The following is a 24,580-nucleotide window of genomic DNA, read 5'->3' on the forward strand; positions in this document are numbered from 1 at the left end:
CAAATACTTGACCAAATTTTTTAAAAAATGCACTTATCCTAGTTTGCCACTTCGCTACAGATTTTTCCACCGTAAAAATCATTTGTTCGGAATCGTAACAAATTTATTTAAATTCAGAATTTTGCCAGAAATCGATTTCATGCCTGAAAAAATTAGGATTCCGAAAGTTTGAACAATTTCAATTGTTTATCCATAAACAACGGATATTAAAAAAAAAAATAATTCTGTGCAACCAATTTAATTGACAAATTTAATGATTGAAAATGTTTAAATCTATAGTGTGCACCCCGAAAAAATAATTTATTTAATGCAAATAAGATTTATTTGAATCAAAAAAACCTTTCCTTTGAACTAAATAAATCATTTGTTTACCATAAATACATTCTTCCTCTGTGCGGTTGCTGCCTGTACCAAACTGCAAAAGATACTTGAATATCCTTAACAATACATCGAAACAAATTTCCTGACTGCTGTTGAGAGTTGACTCTGAGGCCGCAGAATTTTTCCAATGGCTTCGCTACATCGCGATTAAACTCTCCCGAGATGTTCCCGATTCCCACCAAATCAACCAAAGAGTACAAAAATCCCTTCCCCCTGTTTAACCCTGCCCTCCTCCCCCCTCCCGCCCCTTATGTCCCGGATATTGGCTCGACCTCATAATTTACCCCCATAAGTACCCGATCGGCGCAAAGTCGCGTAAATAATGATGGTTAAGTAATGAGAGTTACTTCGAAAAAGAAAATTGAAGAGACTCGCCGCAGTGGGGCGAGTGTGCATGCGTATGTGTATTGTAATCATGCAATTCTCGCATACTGCCTATATATTCGCTTATAAACTCCACCTCCCCCTTATCCCCTGTATCATTACGCGGTATGGCTTAATCGGCCCTTAATGATGTCCCTCTTTAACCTGTAGCCATGAGTGTATTCCACTCATATCCCCCCCCTCACTTCTATTGAATATAACCAGCGGCGCATATCTCTCGACGATCGAGCCACGTTTTTTTTCCATTCGTGATAGGCCCCCTCATCGATGCTTTCACGTTTCGATGGGTCAAGTGTTAATGCACATAACGCCTAAGTCGTTTCAACAGGCATCAGTATACTATTCATCGACGGGGGTCGAGCGGAATTTTAACGGTATATGTGAGAATTATTTTCGAATTTCACTCGGCGATTTCAACGTGGAAACTGCAATTCGATGGGCAAACGGTTAGTGACGAATGGATTTTGAAATATTTCGGGAAATACGATGGAGCGGATTATATGGTACAAAGAGCTTTTGACATTCGAGGAAATTCATTCGTAATTTTTTTAGGGGAAATTTTTTTCATACGGGTGAAGGGGGTTTCCAAGCGGAATTTGAAGTACGTGAGGATGAGATTTTCATTTCATTAATTATGAATTTTGTAATTATGGAAATGTACTGCTCGATGAGAGAAATTTAGAATTGATATTAAGATTATTAATGATGAATACATAATGTGTATAGGTGAGAGTTATTTTTGAATTTCACTCGGTGAATTCAGCGTGGAAACTGCAATTCGATGGGCAAACGGTTAGTGACGAATGGATTTTGAAATATTTCGGGAAATACGATGGAACGGATTATATGGTACAAAGAGCTTTTGACATTCGAGGGAATTCATTCGTAATTTTTTTAGGGGAAATTGTTTTCATACGGGTGAAGGGGGTTTCCAAGCGGAATTTGAAGTACGTGAGGATGAGATTTTCATTTCATTAATTATGAATTTTGTAATTATGGAAATGTACTGCTCGATGAGAGAAATTTAGAATTGATATTAAGATTATTAATGATGAATACATAATGTGTATAGGTGAGAGTTATTTTTGAATTTCACTCGGTGAATTCAGCGTGGAAACTGCAATTCGATGGGCAAACGGTTAGTGACGAATGGATTTTGAAATATTTTGGGAAATACCATGGAACGGATTACATGGTACAAAGAGCTTTTGACATTCGAGGGAATTCATTCGTAATTTTTTTAGGGGAAATTGTTTTCATACGGGTGAAGGGGGTTTCCAAGCGGAATTTGAAGTACGTGCGGATGAGATTTTCATTTCATTAATTATGAATTTTGTAATTATGGAAATGTACTACTCGAGTAGAGAAATTTTTTTATCATTAAAAATTTAAAAGAATTTCACATTACTTCAGGTTTCAACAGAGGTTCTGCCTTCGCGTGTTGTAATGCTCAGGTCTTGCCGCGCCACGGAGGAAAATTGCAATTTTCGTTTAGAAAAATCATTTAAGAAAGGATGATGGATTTATTTGCTACAATTATTAAAATTAGAATTGATATTAAGATTATTAATGATGAATACGTGATGAGTATAAGTGAGAGTTATTTTTGAAGTACGTGAGGATGAGATTTTCATTTAATTAATTATTCATTTTATAATTATGGAAATATACTGTTCCAGCAGAGAGATTTTTATTTTGCATTAAAAGTTTGAGAGTATTTCACTTCACTTCAGGTTCTAAAAGAGTACATCTCAGAGAGCTTTTTTTTTCGATGAAAATTGGAGAGAATTTTACTTCACTTTATGTTTCAAGAAATGTTCCTCCGCGCGTTGTAATGTCTTCGCACGTCGCGCCGCGGAGATTTAAAATTTTCAATTCTTCACGAGAATAGCGTCAGTCAAGATGACACGAGTTTTTATCCATTGTTAACGTGTTGGGGCGGTATTCACTCCTTATTTTCACTCAAAATATGAAAATGGGGGAATTCTCTCTGAAATGCGTGACGATACTGGCATAATGGGATACTAACGACTGCGCGGGCTGTGTGACATCTGCTCTTGTGGAATATAACCATTTTCCAGGATAAATGATGTTTGAGGTGCATCCTTCCGCAAGTTGGTGGTGGCATCACGTGCACCAGCGGGATAACATGAATTTTCCTAAATAAATTTTCTTTCCTGGAATTACTGCGTGTCTTGAACTTTCGAGATCGATATTTAAAGGTACAGGGGGATTAAAGAGGATGGGCGATTACTCCATCCGCCACTAGATTCTCGGGCAAAATTGGTCTCTCATACTTTTTACGCTTTTGAGGAAGCAACAAGAATTCGTGTTGGAAGATGAAATTGATCATGAATAAATTTACTTTCTTACAATTGTACCCGGAGGAATTATTTGAATTAAATAGGCTTCATTTGAATCCAATAAATGCTCTGTTAGAGTCAAGTAAACAATTTCTTTCATTCAAACAAAGTTTATTCAAATCAAATACACCATTTTTCTGTGTGCGTTGGGTAATTCTCAATAAACGGAGATAATGAGTGATCTAATATTCAGAAAAATACACTTTTGACAATTTTTATCGGAATTTTTTGTCAATTATCTGAAATTTTTGTCAGGTTGTATTCTCTCTGAAATCCCAGAAAATTTTGTTTGTGAAAAATGAAGAATTTCATTGGGGTTTTAATGATTCGAGCCAAAAATAAATCCAAACTGTTGATTCCACATTATTTAATAGTAATTTTTTTTAATTTCATGGACGATATTATAATAAATCTTATGAGAGTGGCATTGAATCAAATTTAGGGAAAAAATGGTTGTCAAATTTCAAATTTTAAGTAGAATTCACGGAAATTCATGAGTTTTCAGTGAAACATGAATGTTCAGAAACAAAATGGCATGAATTTTCAATTTTTCCCGGAATTTTCCTGATTTTTCTGAATTTTCACAGAATAGTTAAACTGAAAAATCAAGTATTTTATTGATTTTCAGTTCATTACCACCGAAAATCAATGGAATACTTGATTTTTCAATGACACGATTTTCTGAAATTTCAGTTGCATTAGTAAAATAAAAAAAATCGTTTTTTGTTTTTTTAAAATTGAGAATTCAGAAAAATTGTGTAAATTCAGGTAAAAAATGAAAAAAAAATTATCCTATTAGCTCTGAATATTTGATGGAGTGGAATAAATTTACTTCAAGGGAATTAACCAACTTGATAGAAAGAAAATAAATATCTTTCACAAATTTCTCTATATATAATTCTTCCACAGAACAATTTTGTTCTCTCAATGCATTGACACATCTAAAAAACCTTTGCATTGACCGGAAAAAGCGACCATCAGTAAGTATTGTGTTCGGACGCAACATTAATTCTGCTCTCGATCCCAGTGTCAACCCTAGAATTGCCACCGTACTTTTCTTTCCGGATATCCCCCACCCGGATATCACTAGAAATTTCACAAAAAAGCTGCACGAAGTCCAGCGGATCCTGATTGATATGTAAATGTTGCTGCGGCCATTAGCACCAGTGCCGAGCGTTCAAAAGAATAAAAAAGGTAACGAAAGTGACCCCGAAGGAGGTGTGACCATTACCGTCCACACGGTATTGAAAAGGGTGGTCCTTCTCACCCATATGCATTCATCGACGTCTGCCTACCCTACCTGCAGCGTGAAAGAAAAGAAGGTGTGTTGCGATGAGTTGATGGTCATCGCTCGTTAAAATGAAAAATTATACTTTCCACCGAGCGCTCTGTCCAGTTGAATTCTTTCATGTCCCAGATTGAATGAAAAAAAAATAAAAAAAACGTTTCTTTTTTCGAATTCTCTTCCCTTTTCCACAACTTGCATCTGCAAGTTTGGATGGGCCGTATAAATTTTTTGCTCAGCTGCCCCGAGGTCGAGGGCCAATTAGACTCTTGTCTCGGAAAGAAAGTGGTACAGAGTCCAGCGCGGGTTATGGTTCCATACCAACGGAGATATACTTCAAACAATAATTATTATTATTGGCGTCATTTTGAGCAATAACCGACCTCTGTACTGCACCAAACGGTGAAAGTATGTTTGAGGGGCGGGGAGGGGCGAGTCACAATGCACAATTTCTTCCCATAATTCTTTTTTTCGGTGTGTCGATATGGTTCAGTTACAATTACCGTGAAATTTGCTTGCGGAAGAATGAGGTTGATGTCAATGCTGAATCATGAATATTAGCGTCGTGAACACTCCTTGAAATTTCAGGGGAACTAAACGGCGATGCATGGAGAGAGAAGTTGGATAAAAATTGTCTAGAAGTCGTGGAAAATTTTAATGTACGAAAGGTCATCATGACGCGAAATCTTATTCAGTGAATAAATACCTTTTGGTGGAGGATATTTTACGATTTACGCGATAAAAAAACACACATCTATGGATGCAAAAATTATTCATAAATAAATTTGTTTGAGCTTTTCGGAAATAGACATTGAATTTGATTTAAGGAGAAAAAAATGACGAAAATTCCATGAATTTTCAAGTGAAAATGAATATTTATTCCAAGTTTCCTTGAATTTTCAAGAAATTGCATTAAAATTCTGGGAATTCCAGCTATTTTTGACGGAATTCCTTGAAAATTCAGAGGAATCTGGAATTCAAGGGGAGATTACTCTGAATTTTCCTGGTTTTCATTCATTTTCCGGGAATAATTAAACTGAAATTTTGTCATGAAATTATGAATTTTTAATGCTAAAATTGATTGAAATTTTAGTGGAAATACTGTTTTTATCGGAAATTTCAGTAAAATTTTTAACAGTGGAAATTACTCGACTTGTTCGGTAACTTTTCTCAAACTTTTTTCTTCGTGTGGACTGACGTTTGGTAACTCCGTATCTTCAAACGAAACAATGTCAACCTAGATAATCACCAAAAGTATTCTGTTCACTCGAAACAACAGTGATTTATTAAAACAATATTTCTCTCGAAAACAAAGTCGCGATGCGAGACTTATCCGGAGCTCCGCAGCCGTTCCAATATTACAGTACATTTGCAGAAGCTCGCACAAGCCGTCTCCCTAATACGCCCCAGCATGCGACAGGTGACCACCCAGCCACAAACTTTGAATTAAATTATAATCAAATTACACAGAGCGGAATTTATGTTTCAACTATCAGGAATGATAAATAAGCACGGTAGATAATCCAGGTGAAATTGAAACAAATTTGTTTAATAAATAACTATTTCATAAATCAGTAATCAATGAGTTTGAAAAATCAAACTCAGATATTTAGAATTAATTCTGTAATTCATTAGCGAAGTGGTAAAAGGAGACAAGTCAATTTTGACTATTGACCAGTTTTCAATCAATATCTCGGGATCTAAGGAAGATGACAAAATTTTTTTTATAACCTTTTTTGTGGAGCCGATTGAGTGCTGCAACAAATGTTATTACGGAAATTTCGCTATCTCCCTCAGATTCGGAAATATTTCTCAAAAACTCAACTGGGAGGTAAGTCGACTTATCTCCGTTTACCACTTCACTACTGAATCACAATTGAGAATTGAAAATCATTTTAGAATTCAAATAAAAAAGTAAGGAACTTCGATTAATCTGCGGTAAAAGTCTTTTAAAATTACTTAGTAACGATTTTTGCCGATCCCAGCTTAATATTATGGATCCCGACTCTGACTTCCACAGACAGCTTTGCCCCCTCCCCTCACAACAAGTATAATTAATAGCACACGTTCCACCGCAGAGTGGACTGTCAGTCTTCAGCACGATTTCTCTCTCTCTCTCTCTCTCTCTCTCTTGGTGTATCCACTGGCCTNTCTCTCTCTCTCTCTCTCTCTCTCTCTCTCTCTCTCTCTCTCTCTCTCTCTCTCTCTCTTGGTGTATCCACTGGCCTTTCTGGTAGCTGAAGGGAATAATTGGTAGGTTTCCGGTAATGTCAAAGGTGAAGACTCCGTTGTCTGCCGCTTATATTCCTGGAATTTGTCTTTAAAAGCTTCAGCCGATTTTCACCTCCTCCACTCGCTCGTTTTATCCTGCATTCGGAATTCAATTTTCTGGTTATCTCCGAATTAACTATTAATGTACATTAAATTTCTGCTGAAGTATGGGTTTCTTATCTCGGGAATTTACATGTGGAGCCTCGGGAATGGCGGGTCGAAAACATGGACGGGTTTTTCGTTCGTCTCTTTTTTCAAGGAGACGAACCGGAATCTCAATCACTCCTGTCACTGTTAATCCGTCATATTTCACGACTAACCTTTGACTGCTGCTCTCTCCTCACCGCCCCCGCGTCCGCTGAATTCACTGGAATCGTTACTACTGTTGGAAATCATGGATTAAAGTTCAATAAAATGCAATCGTAAAACTCGCATGCCCGTTTTACGGTCAAGGAGGTATTTTTTTTTTATATTCCTGGATTCTTATGGATTTCGCGTATCTCGGATTGTATGCGCATACTTCGGGAGGTAAGACCACTTCAACTCTCGTAAATATTCGAGTAACAATACTGGAATATTCAAATCGAGATGGATGTTTGAGGATTTTTTTCCTCTTTTATATTCACAATTTCTCGTAAAATCAGTGTCAAATATTTGGTTCCGAGAATTGAGAGATATTTATGGCAAATGCTGTGGACTTTTGATACTTTATTGAGACCTTTTTGGAGCAATTTAACACATTATTTTCCAATGGGTTCTCAAAAATTCGTCAACTCGTTATTGATAATTTCAGGTACTGTTAAATTTGGGCTGAATTTTCGGGAAAAAAACCTTGTAGTCGCTTTAACGGGACAAAAGTGAAGGGAATTTGACGATTTTCTGAAAATTCATGTGAAACTCCAATTTTTTATTGGCAAGTAGACGAAAATTCCACTATTTACATGAATTTTCAAGAAAAAATGAATATTCACCACCAAAATACATTGCATTTCTATAGAATTTCTTTAAAAATTTTGGTATTCCAGGATTTTTTTTGGGAACACCCCGAAATTTCAGAGGAATTTGAAATTCAAGGAAAGATTTCTCTGAATTTTCCTAATTTTTAATTCATTTTCCCGGAATAATTAAATTGAAATTAATTCTTTTCACGAATTTTTTCATAAAATTCTGAATTTTCAATGACAAAATTCCTTGAAATTCCAGTGGAAATATCAGTTGTCAAAAATTTCCAAGACTCTTACCTCGAATTTCAGTAAAAAATTGTTGACTGTGTAAACTATTAGAAAAATTTGGCTGAATTTACCGCAAAAAATCTTGAATTCAATTTAAGTCGCAAAAGTCAATGGAATTTCAAGTTTCTCTCCAAATTCATATGAAGTTCCTATTTGTTAGCGGCAAGCAGACAAAAATTCCACAATTTACATGACTTTTAAAGAAAAAATGAATATTTACTACCAAATTACTTTGAATTTTTATAGAATTTCTTTAAAATTTTTAAAATTCCAAGAATTGTTTGAGAAACTCTCTGAAAATTCAGAGGAATTTGCAATTCAAGGAGAAATTCTTCTGAGTTTTTCGGATTATTCATTAATTTTCCCGGAATTAAACAGAAAATTGGAGTTTACATGGATTTTTTCATGGAATTATGCATTCTCAATGAGAAGATTCCGTGAAAATTCTGAACAGTATAATTTTTACCTAAATATTTCCAATACATAATAGTGCTTCGCATTTCATCCCCTCGCCTCCCAATTTTCCTCGCCAACTGAATCACAACAATGGATCAATGAACCACTCGATATGACATTGATGAATGAACGGGGCACTTCACATGTTTTTTCTCATAAAAAAAATATTAAACAAAAATCACCGGATGTGGATAATCCTGTCTGGTCCAGTGGGCACCGGAGAACGATAGCAAAAAGAGAGAACGCAGAGGGGTACGAGGAGAAAAAACGAGAGAAGTCCGTGAAAAATGGCCCCTGAGGGATCTCCGGACACCGTCTAATTCTGTTGTGAAAACTCGGTCTCGCGTGGCTGCGATGAAGACGACACCTTGAGACATTTTATGGCGACTCCCGTCTTATCTCGGATCACCTTTTTCCTCATTTCTTCATCATGTTTGATGGTAAAAGCGGTGATAGAGGAATTGACTGTCCGTTGGAGGAGAGTCACTGCTGGCTGATACGTATTTGTCTGCACGGAGAGAATAGGTGGTTAAAAATTACCTAGAAAATCCTGGCAAATTTTACTGTACGAAATGTAATTCAATGAAAAAATACCTGTTTGCGGAACATATTTTACGTTTCGTTGGGTAGAAAATATATCTATGGAGTAATTCAAGTAATTGATTCAATTCAATCAATTTATTAATTGCTAAAGATACATAACTTCGCACGCAGTTGAGTCCGAGAGGCTTATCCGTGATTATTACAGTAAACACCTCATTTTTCTATCATTTTCTTAATTTTCATATTCATATTATGCAGAAGTGGGGACAGCAATTATGTCATCTTCCAATGATTTAAAATATTTTTACTTAATATATTTTTTATTCACTTATTTATGTATTTCACTGCATGTCAGAAACTTTTTCACTCAGGACACTCAAGGAAAAATGTGGAAATCTCTGTTTAATTGTCGTTTCATATAGAAGCAACCCATTTCCAAACTGTACGGAGCAAATGTGCATTCACCTATTTGAAAATGACTGCAGAAGAGTGCACGCGCGACTTCTCAAACTCCTCCTCATTAACGTAATTTGATATTGACAAGCACTGATAGATATGATATCGACGTAAAAACGTACTGCAACATAAATGAAATACAGCATATAATATATTATCATTGATTAAGTCTATTCAATTGAAATTAATTGTAGACAAACCTCTCTGAAAAGACTCAGGGACAGCACAAAATATTTGCCCGCAGTAAGGCTGAGCGGAACTCTCGAGTGGCGAATAATGAACATCAAATGACGCGCAATTTTTGGGTCTTTTGTCATCCATTCAGTAGAGTAGGCAATATCACCGAGAGCTTCACTTTTTTGTTGCACCATTTCTGCCATCCAGCAGTACAGAAAAACGGTTGGAAAGTTCAACAACAGATAGAACGAATACTTGATGAGCTGCGCATAGTCCCTGTCAATGAATGTCTAAACAAACAAGAACATTAAAATATGATTCTCCTTTATTGGTTTGAATTTTCACCTCTGAAACGAGAAATCCATTAATGGCGAACTGAATAACAGATTGACTGAGTTGTAGGAACATAGTCTTGTGAAAATAGCCGTCAATTCGTGCAACGAATTCGTAAATTCCTACGTGAGAATCAACAATGCACTTCAAACAACTGCATCTCTGCAATATATCTTCTCCTAGTGAATGACGGATTTTTCCTTCATGCGCTTGTATTCGGCTGCCTAGTTTAACCAGCTGTCCACAAATATGGGTAGTCAACAAAATGAAACATAAGTTGATGCCCATCTCTGTGATCCGCATTGTTAGAAGTGTTATCTCTCTGATGATGGAGATGCAAGCCGAAATGAATGCTTTACTAGAGAAGGGCAAATCCTGGGTATCATCCGGTGTCGTCACTGGTTTCCTTGCAATAAACTTTTCGAATAGTTGAAGTCCAACTGAATAGTGAAGTAAGCGATCAATACCAATAACTGTTATTTTTAATTACTACCCGAATTCACGTACCGATCAAACCGAAACCCTTTCCTATAACTACTATCCACGAAAAGAATCTTGAACGTCTGGCATAATGATGCAGGATTTCCTCATCTTCAAAAAAAACTGTCTTCCAATTTCCACGCATTTCTTCCAATATCGAGAGAAAAGTATTTGCATTCGAATAAAGTGAAATCAGAGACGCTATGTAGGGAGTGAAAAATGAGATTGCAGACATGCGAGCTACGATTTCATTCATCCCGAGTACCAGATCAATCGTAAATCCAACCATAATCAGCAATGCAGAAAAAAATCGGATTCTAGTCATTTTTCCAGTTTCCGGCCAGAGCCCACTTGGCCAAAGAGCCAATCGAGCAATTTGAATTTCCCATTCGTAATTTTCATCACTTGAATACTTATAGAATGGTCTGTTCCACATTTGACGAAGCCAGTCCATTTTGTGGATGCTCACTCTGCAATTCCAGGAGAAGTCCTCTTTGAAGTTCTCACTTTGTCGTTTCAGTTTGGAGACTGACGCATGTTTTCGTCATCGAAGGTGACAGCCATAAATGTAATTACTATACCAGGTAATTTGAGGAGATATTTGACTAAATTCAATTAATTAATGAGTATGCAACTCCGAGTATTGGGTTCTTGGATCGATTCTCTCATTAGCCATTCGTTAAATAAATTTCGTTAATTATAGAAAACAAGGAATGGTTTCTATGGATACGAGTACAACAACTGAGGTGAAAATGCAAGTGGGTCACTGTTTTACGATGTTACTTTGAAATACAAGCACATTTCTCGGAATTGATGACAGTCATGCGCCCATATCAATTATGAGTGCTGACGAAAATGATACTAATTTCAACGCACGCTGCAATAAAAATGTAATTGAAAAACTACATCTCTACTGGGCTAAGTCAGGAAGAAATAGACACCTTTATTGTACAATCACAAAACATCGTTTTATTGATGATTTTTTTATTGACGAACCTTCTGAATTTATCTTCTAATCCAGTCGTACATCTATTGGTTGTTTAGGCTGCATATTTTTGTCACAATAAAATTTATAATGTTACCAAGAATTAATGAAGTTTTTCCCACAATTTTCTACGGAATTCCCCACAAAATTGACACACCGGGAAATTTTCTAGTGCCAGCGCTAGAATTTTTCTCGTGCTTCTTTGCAAAAATTAATTGACTTGCAGCAAAATTTCCGTGCGGAACTAGAATTTTTATTCTTATTTCGATTAAAATATGGGAGTTCGGCAGTTTGCGTCTCGTTTCTGGTGCCGAGCACTAGAATTTTTCCCCGACTTTTCTCTCCGTGTGCAGAGAGAGTAGTAAAAAGTAAAAAGTGAAACTAAAAGTACTCCAAAGTTCACACATCTTTGATATACCAATGGTACGCACGACCCATGGATGGAAATCAAGAATTAGGAATTAATGTTGCCTCACAATTGTACATTCACCTATTTGAAAATGACTGCAAAAAAGTACATAAGATTCCGCTCATTATAGGCCCGAGCAGCTTCTCAAACTCTTCCTCATTGACGTGCTTTGATATTGACAAGCACTGATAGATATGACATCGACGTAAAAGCGTACTGCAACATAAATGAAATACAGCATATAATATATTATCATTGAGTAAGTCTATTCAATTGAAATTAATTGTAGACAAACCTCTCTGAAAAGACTCATGGACAGCACAAAATATTTGCCTGCAGTAAGGCTGAGCGGAACTCTCGAGTAGCGAATAATGAACATCAAATGACGCGCAATTTTTGGGTCTTTTGTCATCCATTCAGTAGAGTAGGCAATATCACCGAGAGCTTCACTTTTTTGTTGCACCATTTCTGCCATCCAGCAGTACAGAAAAAAGGTTGGAAAGTTCAACAACAGATAGAACGAATACTGGATGAGCAGTGCATAGTCCCTGTGAATGAATGCCTAAACAAGCAAGAACATTGAAATATGATTCTCCTTTATTGGTTTGAATTTTCACCTCTGAAACGAAAAATCCATTAATGGCGAACTGACTAACAGATTGACTGAGTTGTAGGAACATAGTCTTGTGAAAATAGCCGTCAATTCGTGCAACGAATTCGTAAATTCCTACGTGAGAATCAACAATGCACTTCAAACAACTGCATCTCTGCAATATATCTTCTCCTGGTGAATGACGGATTTTTCCTTCATGCGCTTGTATTCGGCTGCCTAGTTTAACCAGCTGTCCACAAGTATAGGTAGTCAACAAAATGAAACATAAGTTGATGCCCATCTCTGTGATCCGAATTACTAGAAGTGTTATTTCTGTGATGATGAAGATGCAAGCCAAAATGAATGCTTCACTGGAGAACGGTAAATCCTGGGAATCATCCGGTATCGTCACTCGTTTTCTTGCACGAATTTTTTCGAGTAGATGAGCTCCAACTGAATAGTAAAGTAAGCGATCAACACCAATAACTGTTATTTTTAATTACTACCCAAATTCACGTACTGATCAAACCGAAACCCTTTCCCATAACCACTATCCAAGAAAAGAATCTTGAACGTCTGGCATAATGATGCCGGATTTCCTCATCTTCAAAAGAAACTGTCTTCCAATTTCCACGCATTTCCTCCAATATCGAGAGAAAAGTATTTGCATTCGAATAAAGTAAAATCAGAGAGGCTAGGTGGACAGTGCAAAATACGGTTGCAGACACGAGAGTTACGATGTCATTTATGTTGAGTATCGCAAAAATCGTAAACCCAACCACAATCAGCAATGCAGAAAAAAATCGGATTCTAGTCATTTTTCCAGTTTTCGGCCAGATCCCACTTGGCCAAAGAGCCAATCGAGCAAATTGAATTTCCCATCCGTAATTTTCATCACTTGAATACTCATGGAATGGTCTATTCCACATTCGACGAAGCCAGTCCATTTTGTGGATGCTCACTCTGCAATTCCAGGAGAAGTCCTCTTTGAAGTCCTCACTTTGTCGTTTCAGTTTGGAGACTGACGCATGTTTTCGTCATCGAAGCCCGCGAAGGTGACAGCCATAAATGTAATTACTATACCAGGTAATTTGAGGAGACATTTGACTAAATTCAATAAATTAATGAGTATGCAACTCCGAGTATTGGGTTTTTCGATCGATTCTCTCACTAGCCATTCGTTAAATAAATTTCGTTAATTATAGAAAACAAGGAATGGTTTCTATGGATACGAGTACAACAACTGAGGTGAAAATGCAAGTGGGTCACTGTTTTACGATGTTACTTTGAAATACAAGCACATTTCTCGGAATTGATGACAGTCATGCGCCCATATCAATTATGAGTGCTGACGAAAATGATATTAAGTTCAACGCACGCTGCAATAAAAATGTAATTGAAAAACTACATCTCTACTGGGCTAAGTCAGGAAGCAATAGACACCTTTATTGTACAATCACAAAACATCGTTTTATTGATAATTTTTTTATTGACGAATCTTCTGAATTTATCTTCTAATCCAGTCGTACATCTATTGGTTGTTTAGGCTGCATAGTTTTGTCACAATAAAATTTATAATGTTACCAAGAATTAATGAAGTTTTTCCCACAATTTTCTACGGAATTCCCCACAAAATTGACACACCGGGAAATTTTCTAGTGCCAGCTCTAGAATTTTTCTCGTGCTTCTTTGCAAAAATTGATTGACTTACAGCAAAATTTCCGTGCTGAACTAGAATTTTTATTCTTATTTCGATTAAAATGTGGGAGTTCGGCAGTTTGCGTCTCCTTTCTGGTGCCCAGCACTAGAATTTTTCCCCGACTTTTCTCTCCGTATACAGAGAGAGTAGTAAAAAGTCGCACTCTTCACTGTGAAATCATCCCAATATTTGATTGACGTAAACCAAAAGTACTCCAATGTTCACACATCTTTGATATATCAATGGCACGCACGACCCATGGATGGAAATCAAGAATTAAGAATTAATGTTGACTCACAATTGTACATTCACCTATTTGAAAATGACCGCAAAAAGTACACAAAATTCCGCTCATTATAGACCCGAGCGGCTTCTCAAACACTTCCTCATTGACGTAATTTGATATTGGCAAGCACTGATAGATATGATATCGACGTAAAAACGTACTGCAACATAAATGAAATACAGCATATAATATATTATCACTGATTAAGTTTATTCAATTGAAATTAATTGTAGACAAACCTCTCTGAAAAGACTCAGGGACAGCACAAAATATTTGCCCGCAGTAAGGCTGAGCGGAACTCTCGAGTGGCGAATAATGAACATCAAATGACGCGCAATTTTTGGGTCTTTTGTCATCCATTCAGTAGAGTAGGCAATATCACCGAGAGCTGCACTTTGTTGTTGCACCATTTCTGCCATCCAGCAGCACAGAAGAAAGGTTGGAAAGTTCAACAACAGATAGAACGAATACTGGATGAGTTGTGCATAGTCCCTGTGAATGAATGCCTAAACAAACAAGAACATTAAAATATGATTCTCCTTTATTGGTTTGAATTTTCACCTCTGAAACGAGAAATCCATTAATGGCGAACTGAATAACAGATTGACTGAGTTGTAGGAACATAGTCTTGTGAAAATAGCCGTCAATTCGTGCAACGAATTCGTAAATTCCTACGTGAGAATCAACAATGCACTTCAAACAACTGCATCTCTGCAATATATCTTCTCCTAGTGAATGACGGATTTTTCCTTCATGCGCTTGTATTCGGCTGCCTAGTTTAACCAGCTGTCCACAAATATGGGTAGTCAACAAAATGAAACATAAGTTGATGCCCATCTCTGTGATCCGAATTGCTAGAAGTGTTATCTCTCTGATGATGGAGATGCAAGCCAAAATGAATGCTTTATTGGAGAACGGCAAATCCTGGGAATCATCCGGTGTCGTCACTCGTTTCCTTGCAATAAAATTTTCGAATAGTTGAAGTCCAACTGAAGAGTGAAGTAAGCGATCAACACCAATAACTGTTATTTTTAATTACTACCCGAATTCACGTACCGATCAAACCGAAACCCTTTCCCATAACTACTATCCACGAAAAGAATCTTGAACGTCTGGCATAATGATGCAGGATTTCCGTATCTTCAAAAGAAACTGTCTTCCAATTTCCACGCATTTCTTCCAATATCGAGAGAAAAGTATTTGCATTCGAATAAAGTGAAATCAGAGAGGCTATGTAGGGAGTGAAAAATGAGATTGCAGACATGCGAGCTACGATTTCATTCATCCCGAGTACCATATCAATCGTAAATCCAACCATAATCAGCAATGCAGAAAAAAATCGGATTCTAGTCATTTTTCCAGTTTCCGGCCAGATCCCACTTGGCCAAAGAGCCAATCGAGCAAATTGAATTTCCCATTCGTAATTTTCATCACTTGAATACTCATGGAATGGTCTATTCCACATTCGACGAAGCCAGTCCATTTTGTGGATGCTCACTCTGCAATTCCAGGAGAAGTCCTCTTTGAAGTCCTCACTTTGTCATTTCAGTTTGGAGACTGACGCATGTTTTCGTCATCGAAGCCCGCGAAGGTGACAGCCATAAATGTAATTACTACACCAGGTAATTTGAGGAAACATTTGACTAAATTCAACTAATCAATGAGTATGCAACTCCGAGTATTGGGTTTTTGGATCGATTCTCTCATTAGCGATTTCGTTAAATAAATTTCGCTAATTATAGAGAACAAGGAATGGTTTCTATGGATATGAATACAACAACTGAGGTGAAAATGCAAGTGGGTCACTGTTTTACGATTTTACTTTGAAATACAAGCGCACTTCTGTGAATTGATGACACTCATTTGGGCATATTAATTATGAGTATTGACGTAAATAATACTAAGTTTAAGACTAACACTGCCACAAAAATGTAATGGAAATACCATATCCCTACTAAGTCCGAGAGAATAAGCTCATTGACCGCAAGATATAGGAAAACACAATTCAGTAGCGAAGTGGTCAAACGGTTCAAGTCAAAGTCTTTAGTTGAGTTTTCCAGAAATATTTTATAATTTAAGCGAGATAGCGAAATTTTTATAATAACCTTTTTTGTAGAGCGAATGGAGCGCTACTAAAAAGGTTATGAGAAAAATAGTGCTATCTCCCTTGGATTTCGAGATATTCATTGAAAACTGGCCAATACCCAATTGATAAACCGTTTGACCACTTGGCTACTGAATTATGCACGTTACTTTGGGATAGCAAGGAATTTGAAAAATCGGAGACAGAGCGATTTGTTTCAACACAAATATAATATTATTGAAATGAATAAGAAAAATTCAGATGAAGGATTTTATTTAATTTAAATGCATCACTTCTTTGGGTGTAAATGGAAAAATTTGCACATTGTTAAAAATTTTTGCCTGAACTTTTCAGAAATTTTCATCACATTCTAATTCCACTGATAAATAAATGAGAACTGTAAATTTCAGTTCAATTATTTCCTGATAATTGATAGAAATCAGGAAAATTTCGGTAAATTTATTCCTGAATCTTCAATTAATGGAAAATTCACCGTAATTTGACACTGAATATTCATAATTTCATAGAAAATTCGAATAGATTGAGGAATTCTCATCTCAATGCTGTTCAAAAAATGTGGAATTCTATTGAATTTTCAGTGATCTTTCCTCTTTCAAATGACATTGAGTATCACTTTCCTAAAAATTACTAGTCTACTAACCATAAAAACTAAATTTTTGAATATCGCTTTCCGTGAAAGTTGAATGCTCTAAGAAAAATCTCAAGTATAAATTACGTGACTGAACTCCTCCCACAAATATTGATCATTTTCTTGATTGATTTCCTTCGCAGGAATGATCACGTCATTAGGAAACCTCGGAATATTAGTTCTTGAAAAATTAAAATCATGCCTTCCGAGAATGTTTTAACCAACAACCGCCATAAATCACCCAATTCGAAACCCACATTTTTTCCGAGCCCATTTGTCCAGCTCGCGTGGCAGTCCCAATCCCGCTGTTCCCAACAAGAACTGGTGTCATGTTCATTTTCCGTGTTTCCATGGACACTCAATGCCCCCAGCCCATTGGAAACACATATGGTCTGACAGCAATAAAAAATACACATCCTGCACCGAGGATTCATCCTGCATTCCCTAGGCGAATTCATAATTCCACTACCTGTTGTCCAACCTGCTTCTAGATGCGTCATATTTATGGATGTGATTCGTGAAGAGGGACTCAAACTTATACGTGAACGGCATGATGAGCTTCAAAGTCGACTCATATGAATCACAAATATTGTCGAGAAATAATTGAAGGGGGCTTAGAATCACTCACCTGTCATTACAATTCTATCCACTTTCAACCATAAATGAATAATATCAGGAAAATGAAATCCACTGGGAAATGTTTAAATGTTTAAGTTTATTTAAAGCGTACGAAATAACGTTTTTATTCAATTTACAAATTTGTTTCGTTTGATGTTCTATTTATATTGAATATATGGTTGTTTATTGATAATAAATCTGTATTTGATCCAAATAAATTCTTCACTCATAATTTATAAATTTTGAAAAAGAAAATTTCTTTATTTGAATTTCTTTATTGTTGAAAACCAGGCAAACCACGAACTAAAAGAGAAAATACATTTTCCGTTTGAACTTGATAAAAATTTATTTGATGATTGTAATTTATTGTCGCTCCGGGATTGAAATTGACTGAAAAAAAATTGAAAGAAAAAAAGGAAATTATTATCAAGGGAAAATGAGGCCAAGTGAAACGGCCTTTTTCCTTCTCAAAGACCAAAAAAAAATTATTTTCTCAAAAAGTGGTTAAATGTGTACAATAAGTCGATTTTCCAAAATTGATTATCATTTTAGTGTTGAATCCCAGTTTCAGAGTTCAAGGAATTAAGTTTTTAAAATTCCCGGAATGACCAACCACTGACGGATAAACATAATTTGTTATTTTATCTTCCACGCTGACATTGAAGGTTATTTTTAATGACTGAAATTGGAATAATTTTACAAGTGTTGATTGTTCATTGGATGAGATACGGTTTGCTTTAAAAAATTATTTGAATTGATTTTCAATCCGCAACAACAAACATTATTCAAATCACTTGAACATTCCAGGAGATTTATGAAGAATTAGTCTGGGTATTGTATATAAATAGATGGGACTTATAGAATTATTATCAATTGAACACTTTAAATGCCTCTTTCAAATAATTGATAAATTTCTTAGAAAACTGATAAATATTTCGCTTTGAAACTGAACAACCTTCACTCATTCATTTTCTCTCCTTCAAGTGTACTACACAAGTATCACAGACGTTCTCACCGCCAACTTTGTCACACACAATATCATAATCGCGTCAAGCCGAATACCCCGACATCCCGAGCTTACCGCCCCCACTTTTCTCACCGAAAACTCCGCCACCAATCCCCACCCGCACCATTTCCTCACGAATGAATACCAAAACGCGTGAGTACTCCAATTATCCCTCATTCGAATCCAGCATTCCCCGGATAATCACACGACAAAGAGCGCACGCGCACGTGGAATATCTCCCCACCCATAATCCTTTTCGGTTATAATAAAAAGAAATAAAAAAAAGCAGAGATGAAGAAATGAATCGGCGCGCGGTGCGTAGCCCTTTGATGCTAATGCTGCTTGCGTGGGCACACACAAATCGAATTGCCTTTGCGTTTCATCACGTAGTAGTTTACATTTTGAAAGAAGAAATAATCATGGGAATGGGGAGAGAAAAAATATCGTCGGCATTTGGATGAGGGAATCGTACAAGGTGCGAGACTGATTATAATTTATGTATCAAGCCTCTAACGCTCTAGCCCCCCGCCGCCCCGCGCTGTCTACTCATCGTCCAATTTGAGGTGAGAGTTATCAAGACATGAGGAACTATCATAGTAAGGAGGATAATACATCCCAGCGTCTCGTTTATTCCCAGCGAATCCACCTCCGAGGGATTTGCAAACGAGAGGGCAGGGGGAAAAATGAAGGGAAAAAGGTAAAATGAAGGGATTATGTTAGCAAGATGAGTGGCATTAACTGAGGCACACCGGGGTTTACCGAGTGAAGAGATATATGCGCAAGTAAAAATCGATCGCGCGTACAAATTGCGATGTGCAAGAGGTGCGCTATTGGGGGGACGTTCTGTTGGACGTTACACGCGTAAAACGCACGTCGTCGACATGCCACAGGCGTGTTTTCTCAGCTGGCGCCCTCCACGAGACACAGTACGTATTCCTGGCGAGTTGATCGGTACACCGGCATCTACGTTTGAAAAAGCCTGAGGTTCCTTTGGGTATCACGGTCGGCTACCCGCAAAGACCGAATGCCTAGGATCCATTCAGCCACGTTATTACACGGAGAGAAAAATTCAATAAAGATTATCAGAAAAACAACGTAAAATAGTATATTTCGTAACGAGTGCAAAAAGGCGTTTTTTGGCGATTGGGAGGTTTATATCACGAGCCGCGGTTGCGGGGGGCTGGGGGGACCTGCGCGGTTTGTTTACTTTTGAGAAGCTTTGTGGAGATTTCTATTGAGGAATGGGATGAGTTAATTCTGGTGGTCACCTTTGAGTGAAATAATACGGAATAATATCCAACCCATAAGATATCAATATGATTAAGGCGATCATATCCCTCCCTCGCGCGAGACATCGTAGAAATACTCAATCGAAAAATCGCCTCATTTTTCAAAACCCTAAAAAAATGCTTGAGTTACTCAATTTGGACTGCCCCAACAATGGAATTTATTCTTTATATTTGATATTTCAAGTTAACTGTTCCAAGTATTATCCCGCATCATTAACGATTGCTCACTAATAATAGCGGCCTTGATGGCTCAGTAGATCGTGAACAGAGGTCGACAGGTATGCTTCAAAATCTAATGGACCATCATCAGATCGCCGAAGGCGGATAACTCCTGTTCGATTCACCCTGCTCATCGGCGTGAGCATTCCATTGACTGGGGGACACACATTGGCTGAATGCTCCCTGAATATCCCCCGTATATTTACCTCTTCATAAATCCCCCAATCGATCGGTAAACGTCGTTAAAAAGGCATACTGGGCTTCCCTGCAAGGAAACACCGGCCCCATGCACTCCAGCAACAGTGGATTCCTCTTGACAACAATCTTGAACTCGTCCTCATCGACTTTCCCATCACGATCGACGTCGATTGTCTTGAGCATCATCTCTATCAGATCCTAATTCACGGGATGGGGCAATGTCAACAGTCTTCGATATGAGGTACTGATGGATCGAGATTTACCCTGACTGCCTCGTCCGGATCCTCTTCCCCCTCCAGTTTGATCAGGCATCCCCTCATCATCGGGAATATCTGCTCTTTCTTTATCTTGTTCGTTCTCATCTGATCGTACACTGTGTACGCAAATTTGATGCGTTCGCTCATGGTGCCCCGGAGGATTATGGACAGGCCCTCGATCCATTGGTCCACGGGTAACTGCAGGGCTGTGCGGGTGTCAATGACTGAGAAGACTCTGTCTATCAATAAATGTCGGATGTTCTCGGTGTAGTCCAATCCCGAATGCATTATGTCTCGGAAGACTGAAATCGTCACTGGACCCATTTTTTCTCGGATTTTTTTGTGCATTACCGCTAATCCTGAAAGCAACCCATACGGAAAAATTTGTATTTTGAAAAATATTTTCAAAAATATCTTGAATTGGTCCCATTGATTAAAAAAAAAAATGAAAACATTCTGTATTTTATTTTAAAAAATACATAAATAAATCATAAATAAATAAATTCATAAATTTATTATGAATAAATTTATTTATTTTGTTTTTATATTTTCTTTTCATAAAAAAAATATGGAATTGGCCCATATAATATATATATTTTTTACATATTTTTCGATGGAGTTAAACCAAACAGCGACCTCAATTTTTCTATAACTACTCGAGAATTAACTACTGATGTATAATTTCAATGAATAATGTCCATCCTCATGGCTTCATTATCAATTAATTACTCTCCCTTATAGGTTAAACACCTTCAACTTCCTTTAAATTAAAATGCGTTGTCCTCGCCAACTTCTTAAATACAGATCGATTCTTCCTGATATACACAGTCTCCTGCGACGAGTCATTGAGCATGTCAATTGGCAGTTGCCTAGGCATTTTAACGATACGAAAAATACCAAAATTTCAACCAAAAAAATTCACCGAAACACTAAACCTAGAACAAGCGACAGTTGAAAGCAGTCGTAATAACTAACGTTATTCCCCTAATCCCTCCAAAAAGCCGTAATAAAAGTGTTTTGACTTCTGGACTCCCCAAAACAGTAAACCCGCCCAAGAATCTTCGCCTCCAAATAATTTGAATAAGCCCCAGTGGGCCATAATCTCAGATAAAGGATGAAAAAGAATGTTTAAAAATTTTTGTCTTCCTTCAGGCGGTAGTTAACCGAGCAGACGACACAGCCGAGGGTACATTGACAGTCAAGACGGTAGTAAAAGCCGGCGGCTGTAGCACCGCGAGGATGCGTTTACCGGTGGGTAATAAAAGGGCGCAGTCGTATAATACGGCGTGATAACCGATGAATTGTCGTTGAACCCCAAGAAGTGTTACGAAAACCGTTTGTATGTGGAAGACGCGGTGGTGTCGCCTGTCCCTCCGCTCTCCTCTCGCAAGACCTTACACAAAGAACGACCAATAAAGTCTCACCTAAGTATATCTAATGACATCATTTCACCGGGTTGAGCGCAATAAACTGACACAAAAGCCCCCGGGGATCGAGACGACTCTGTTGAGGACGAAACAGTTGATGATGAAAAAAAAGATGAATCAACAGTTAACAACGAATATGATCATCAGAAACCCGGCTCGACGGCATTTTGTTGCAAATTTCATGCGAGTCGAGATCGGACGGGTAAAAAGTTACATTGGAAACGTTTTTAATGTCTCCTGTGCCACTGGATGTTGCGAGAGAAAAAATTTGATTATTATGAGAGGAGACTTAGGGAGAATATTTACCGTGTACGGGGAAAAAAGATAAATTACCGGACAAGTCAAGTAGTCGGGGGGCGAAGTCCGTTTTCAGGAGACGAGTAGTGAGTTTTTTTCCATTGACTCGCGGAAATTTACTGAACGGGAGGGGAATTTGTGCTGAAGCTGTAAAATTTATCCTGCATTCCATCAAAAATTATTCCAGTGAACGTGAATGACGGCGGAGAATTTTTCGGTGATGGAGAATGATTTTTTAACGAACGTGTTCGGTAAAATTTCTCTTCCATTCGTCCGCATGATCTTAAGATGAGTGCAAGAAAAAAATAGTCTATCGGTGTAGGAAATTTTGCGGTATTTTCTCATTGAATTAATTCCATTTAATTGATCTCAATTTCATTTTTCATTGAATTAATAAAATTCAATAAAAGTTCTCCAAAATTCTTGGAATTTCAGGATTTTTTTAAGAAATTCCATGAAAATTGAGAGGAATCTGCAATTCAAGGAGAGATTTCTCTGAATTTTGCTGCTTTTCCATTAATTTTCGCGGAATAACTAAACCGAAATTTACAGTTTTCACGGATTTTCTAATGAAATTAGGAATTTTCAACAACAAAATGGCTTTAAAATTCAGTGGAACATTTTTTAACAATGGATTCATGTTTTAATTAGAAACTCAACTAATCCTCGTCTTCTTGCATCTAGAAAATTTTTAATTTCACTGAATTCCCACTGAAATTTGCCATTCCACGATGTTTTTACCCTTCCATCAAAATTAATGTCGTTCTCATGAAAATTACTACCTCACTGTTCATGTAATTTCAATAATTTCATAATAGTATACTAAATTTTCAGTCAATCAAACCAGAACATTACATCAACGCAAATTGTTTCCAATTCCAGAACCAATAACTTCCTCCAGAAAAAGTCGAAACTGAGAAGGCATAATTGTTAAATGCCTGTCCCATAAAATTTTTCGCCACAATGGTTCTGTCTGAGTCTAATAGATGGTACCCTGGACCATTGACTGCATAAACCTCCTTTCTCTTGAGTACCCCAGTGTATTAACAACCTACTCATTACGCACGGTTAAAGATAAATTACTGGCATACGCATTTTGCTGAAGAGCAAACAGGTTGGACGAAGGATCTGCCGCATTGTTTCGCATAAGTGGGCAAGCGAGGAATACTTTGGGAGGTATTTTATGAGGCAGAGGGCAACGCTGGTGGCTTGCATGTGGCATGTGGGGGTTCGATATGTTCTAAGCGAGCGTGTTGAGCACTTCTGAATATATATAATGTACAGAGTAACCAGACCAATACGTAGACACCGACCAAAAGATAGACGATTTCACCTTTTTTTAGTATTCTATAAAAAATATAATCGAAATTCTATTACAAATTTCCATTTTTGATAATAAAAGTAATGTATAATAATACGATGATTTTCTTATTTTTCATTGATGAACATTTTGAACGCGAAAAAAACAAATTCTCGCGAGGTACAGTATTGGCCCTCACGACGGTGTGAGTAGTTAGACAACAGTCACACAGTAAACCTATGGAGTTCTCTCAGATCAAGTGATTGTGATTCTTGCAAACAGCTCGAAAAATATAATTTTTGTGAAAGATATTAAATTTTCCCCTCAACTCAATCTGCTTTACTTCCTCAAATATTCTCCCGTGGAACATACAGTTTTCCGCAGAGCAAATTGTCCTCTCAGTGCACTCGATAAAAATTCCCCGAGTCCCTAAAACTTCATTCAAAAATTTTCAACACTCTTCTTCCGTCACACCCCACCAATTTCAGTTTGAATAATTTATGATAAAAAAATCACACTCGCCGAAGATAAATCACGAAAAATAGTTATTCGGCGCCCAGTGTTGTTTGATTTACAACCCGTCACTCCTGTTCCCGAGATTTTTTTACACGATTACAAATAGAATCCCAGACATATTATATTTCACAGCTGATGCGAGATGAGAAACCTCTTTCTCTAATTTCAACTGGACTCCCACTGGCACGCGCGTTGTTCTACACCCATACAAGTAATAACTTTGAGATTTGATTACCCCCAAAGTTAATGTCCAAAAAAATAATTCAAAACTCATTCTCCAAGGTTTGAGGTGAAAGATTGGGCAGGGGTGAGTGTTGGACAGTCTAGCCGCAGGGGGAGTAACAATAAATGACGGTTAAACCCCCCCCCCCCCCCCCCCCGCTTCCCCG

General features: G+C 37.3%; 4 protein-coding genes across 5 annotated transcripts; all 4 read right to left on the reverse strand.

Annotated features, from left to right (window-relative positions):
• Positions 1–9,435: 9,435 nt before the first annotated feature.
• LOC107035814 (odorant receptor 4-like) lies at positions 9,436–10,815 on the reverse strand. 2 transcript variants are annotated; one of them, XM_029125929.1, is made up of 4 exons: positions 10,404–10,815; positions 9,894–10,321; positions 9,572–9,838; positions 9,436–9,492 (listed from the first exon to the last, which is right to left on the reverse strand). In XM_029125929.1, exons 1-4 carry the CDS (start codon positions 10,813–10,815, stop codon positions 9,436–9,438), a joined length of 1,164 nt encoding a protein of 387 aa, XP_028981762.1. The 2 variants fall into 2 exon arrangements, with proteins under 2 accessions (XP_028981762.1, XP_028981761.1); XM_029125928.1 differs by having other exon boundaries at positions 10,398–10,815.
• Positions 10,816–11,911: 1,096 nt separating this feature from the next.
• Positions 11,912–13,294, reverse strand: LOC114841066. Its single transcript, XM_029125933.1, has 4 exons — positions 12,883–13,294; positions 12,373–12,800; positions 12,051–12,317; positions 11,912–11,971 (listed from the first exon to the last, which is right to left on the reverse strand). The coding sequence occupies exons 1-4, from the start codon at positions 13,292–13,294 to the stop codon at positions 11,912–11,914; spliced, it is 1,167 nt and encodes a 388-aa protein (XP_028981766.1).
• Positions 13,295–14,432: 1,138 nt separating this feature from the next.
• LOC114841065 lies at positions 14,433–15,815 on the reverse strand. Its single transcript, XM_029125932.1, has 4 exons — positions 15,404–15,815; positions 14,894–15,321; positions 14,572–14,838; positions 14,433–14,492 (listed from the first exon to the last, which is right to left on the reverse strand). Exons 1-4 carry the CDS (start codon positions 15,813–15,815, stop codon positions 14,433–14,435), a joined length of 1,167 nt encoding a protein of 388 aa, XP_028981765.1.
• A 4,591-nt stretch (positions 15,816–20,406) lies between these two features.
• On the reverse strand, positions 20,407–21,528 carry LOC107035853 (EF-hand calcium-binding domain-containing protein 1). The gene is made up of 3 exons (XM_015253451.1): positions 21,402–21,528; positions 20,658–21,010; positions 20,407–20,592 (listed from the first exon to the last, which is right to left on the reverse strand). Exons 1-3 carry the CDS (start codon positions 21,526–21,528, stop codon positions 20,407–20,409), a joined length of 666 nt encoding a protein of 221 aa, XP_015108937.1.
• Positions 21,529–24,580: the final 3,052 nt, after the last annotated feature.

The sequence above is a fragment of the Diachasma alloeum genome, unplaced genomic scaffold (genome assembly GCF_001412515.2).
Source record: "Diachasma alloeum isolate Michigan unplaced genomic scaffold, Dall2.0 Dall_scaffold_00201, whole genome shotgun sequence".
Lineage (NCBI taxonomy): Eukaryota > Metazoa > Arthropoda > Insecta > Hymenoptera > Braconidae > Diachasma > Diachasma alloeum.

Bases quoted from the DNA above. Each gene is read 5' to 3' on its own strand.
- LOC107035814 (XM_029125928.1), bottom strand. From the start codon at position 10,815: ATGGACTGGCTTCGTCAAATGTGGAACAGACCATTCTATAAGTATTCA. The intron at 9,839-9,893 runs GTGAAAATTCAA...TTGTTTGTTTAG, and splicing joins ATGGATTTCTCGTTTCAGAG to ACATTCATTGACAGGGACTA. The intron at 9,493-9,571 runs GTTTGTCTACAA...TTTATGTTGCAG, and splicing joins CCCTGAGTCTTTTCAGAGAG to TACGTTTTTACGTCGATATC.
- LOC114841066 (XM_029125933.1), bottom strand. From the start codon at position 13,294: ATGGACTGGCTTCGTCGAATGTGGAATAGACCATTCCATGAGTATTCA. The intron at 12,801-12,882 runs GTTTCGGTTTGA...TTTACTATTCAG, and splicing joins GATAGTGGTTATGGGAAAGG to TTGGAGCTCATCTACTCGAA. The intron at 11,972-12,050 runs GTTTGTCTACAA...TTTATGTTGCAG, and splicing joins CCATGAGTCTTTTCAGAGAG to TACGCTTTTACGTCGATGTC.
- LOC114841065 (XM_029125932.1), bottom strand. From the start codon at position 15,815: ATGGACTGGCTTCGTCGAATGTGGAATAGACCATTCCATGAGTATTCA. The intron at 15,322-15,403 runs GTTTCGGTTTGA...TTCACTCTTCAG, and splicing joins GATAGTAGTTATGGGAAAGG to TTGGACTTCAACTATTCGAA. The intron at 14,839-14,893 runs GTGAAAATTCAA...TTGTTTGTTTAG, and splicing joins ATGGATTTCTCGTTTCAGAG to GCATTCATTCACAGGGACTA.
- LOC107035853 (XM_015253451.1), bottom strand. From the start codon at position 21,528: ATGCCTAGGCAACTGCCAATTGACATGCTCAATGACTCGTCGCAGGAG. The intron at 21,011-21,401 runs GTGTTTAACCTA...GGTTGCTTTCAG, and splicing joins TAATTTAAAGGAAGTTGAAG to GATTAGCGGTAATGCACAAA. The intron at 20,593-20,657 runs GTAAATCTCGAT...CCCGTGAATTAG, and splicing joins ATCCGGACGAGGCAGTCAGG to GATCTGATAGAGATGATGCT.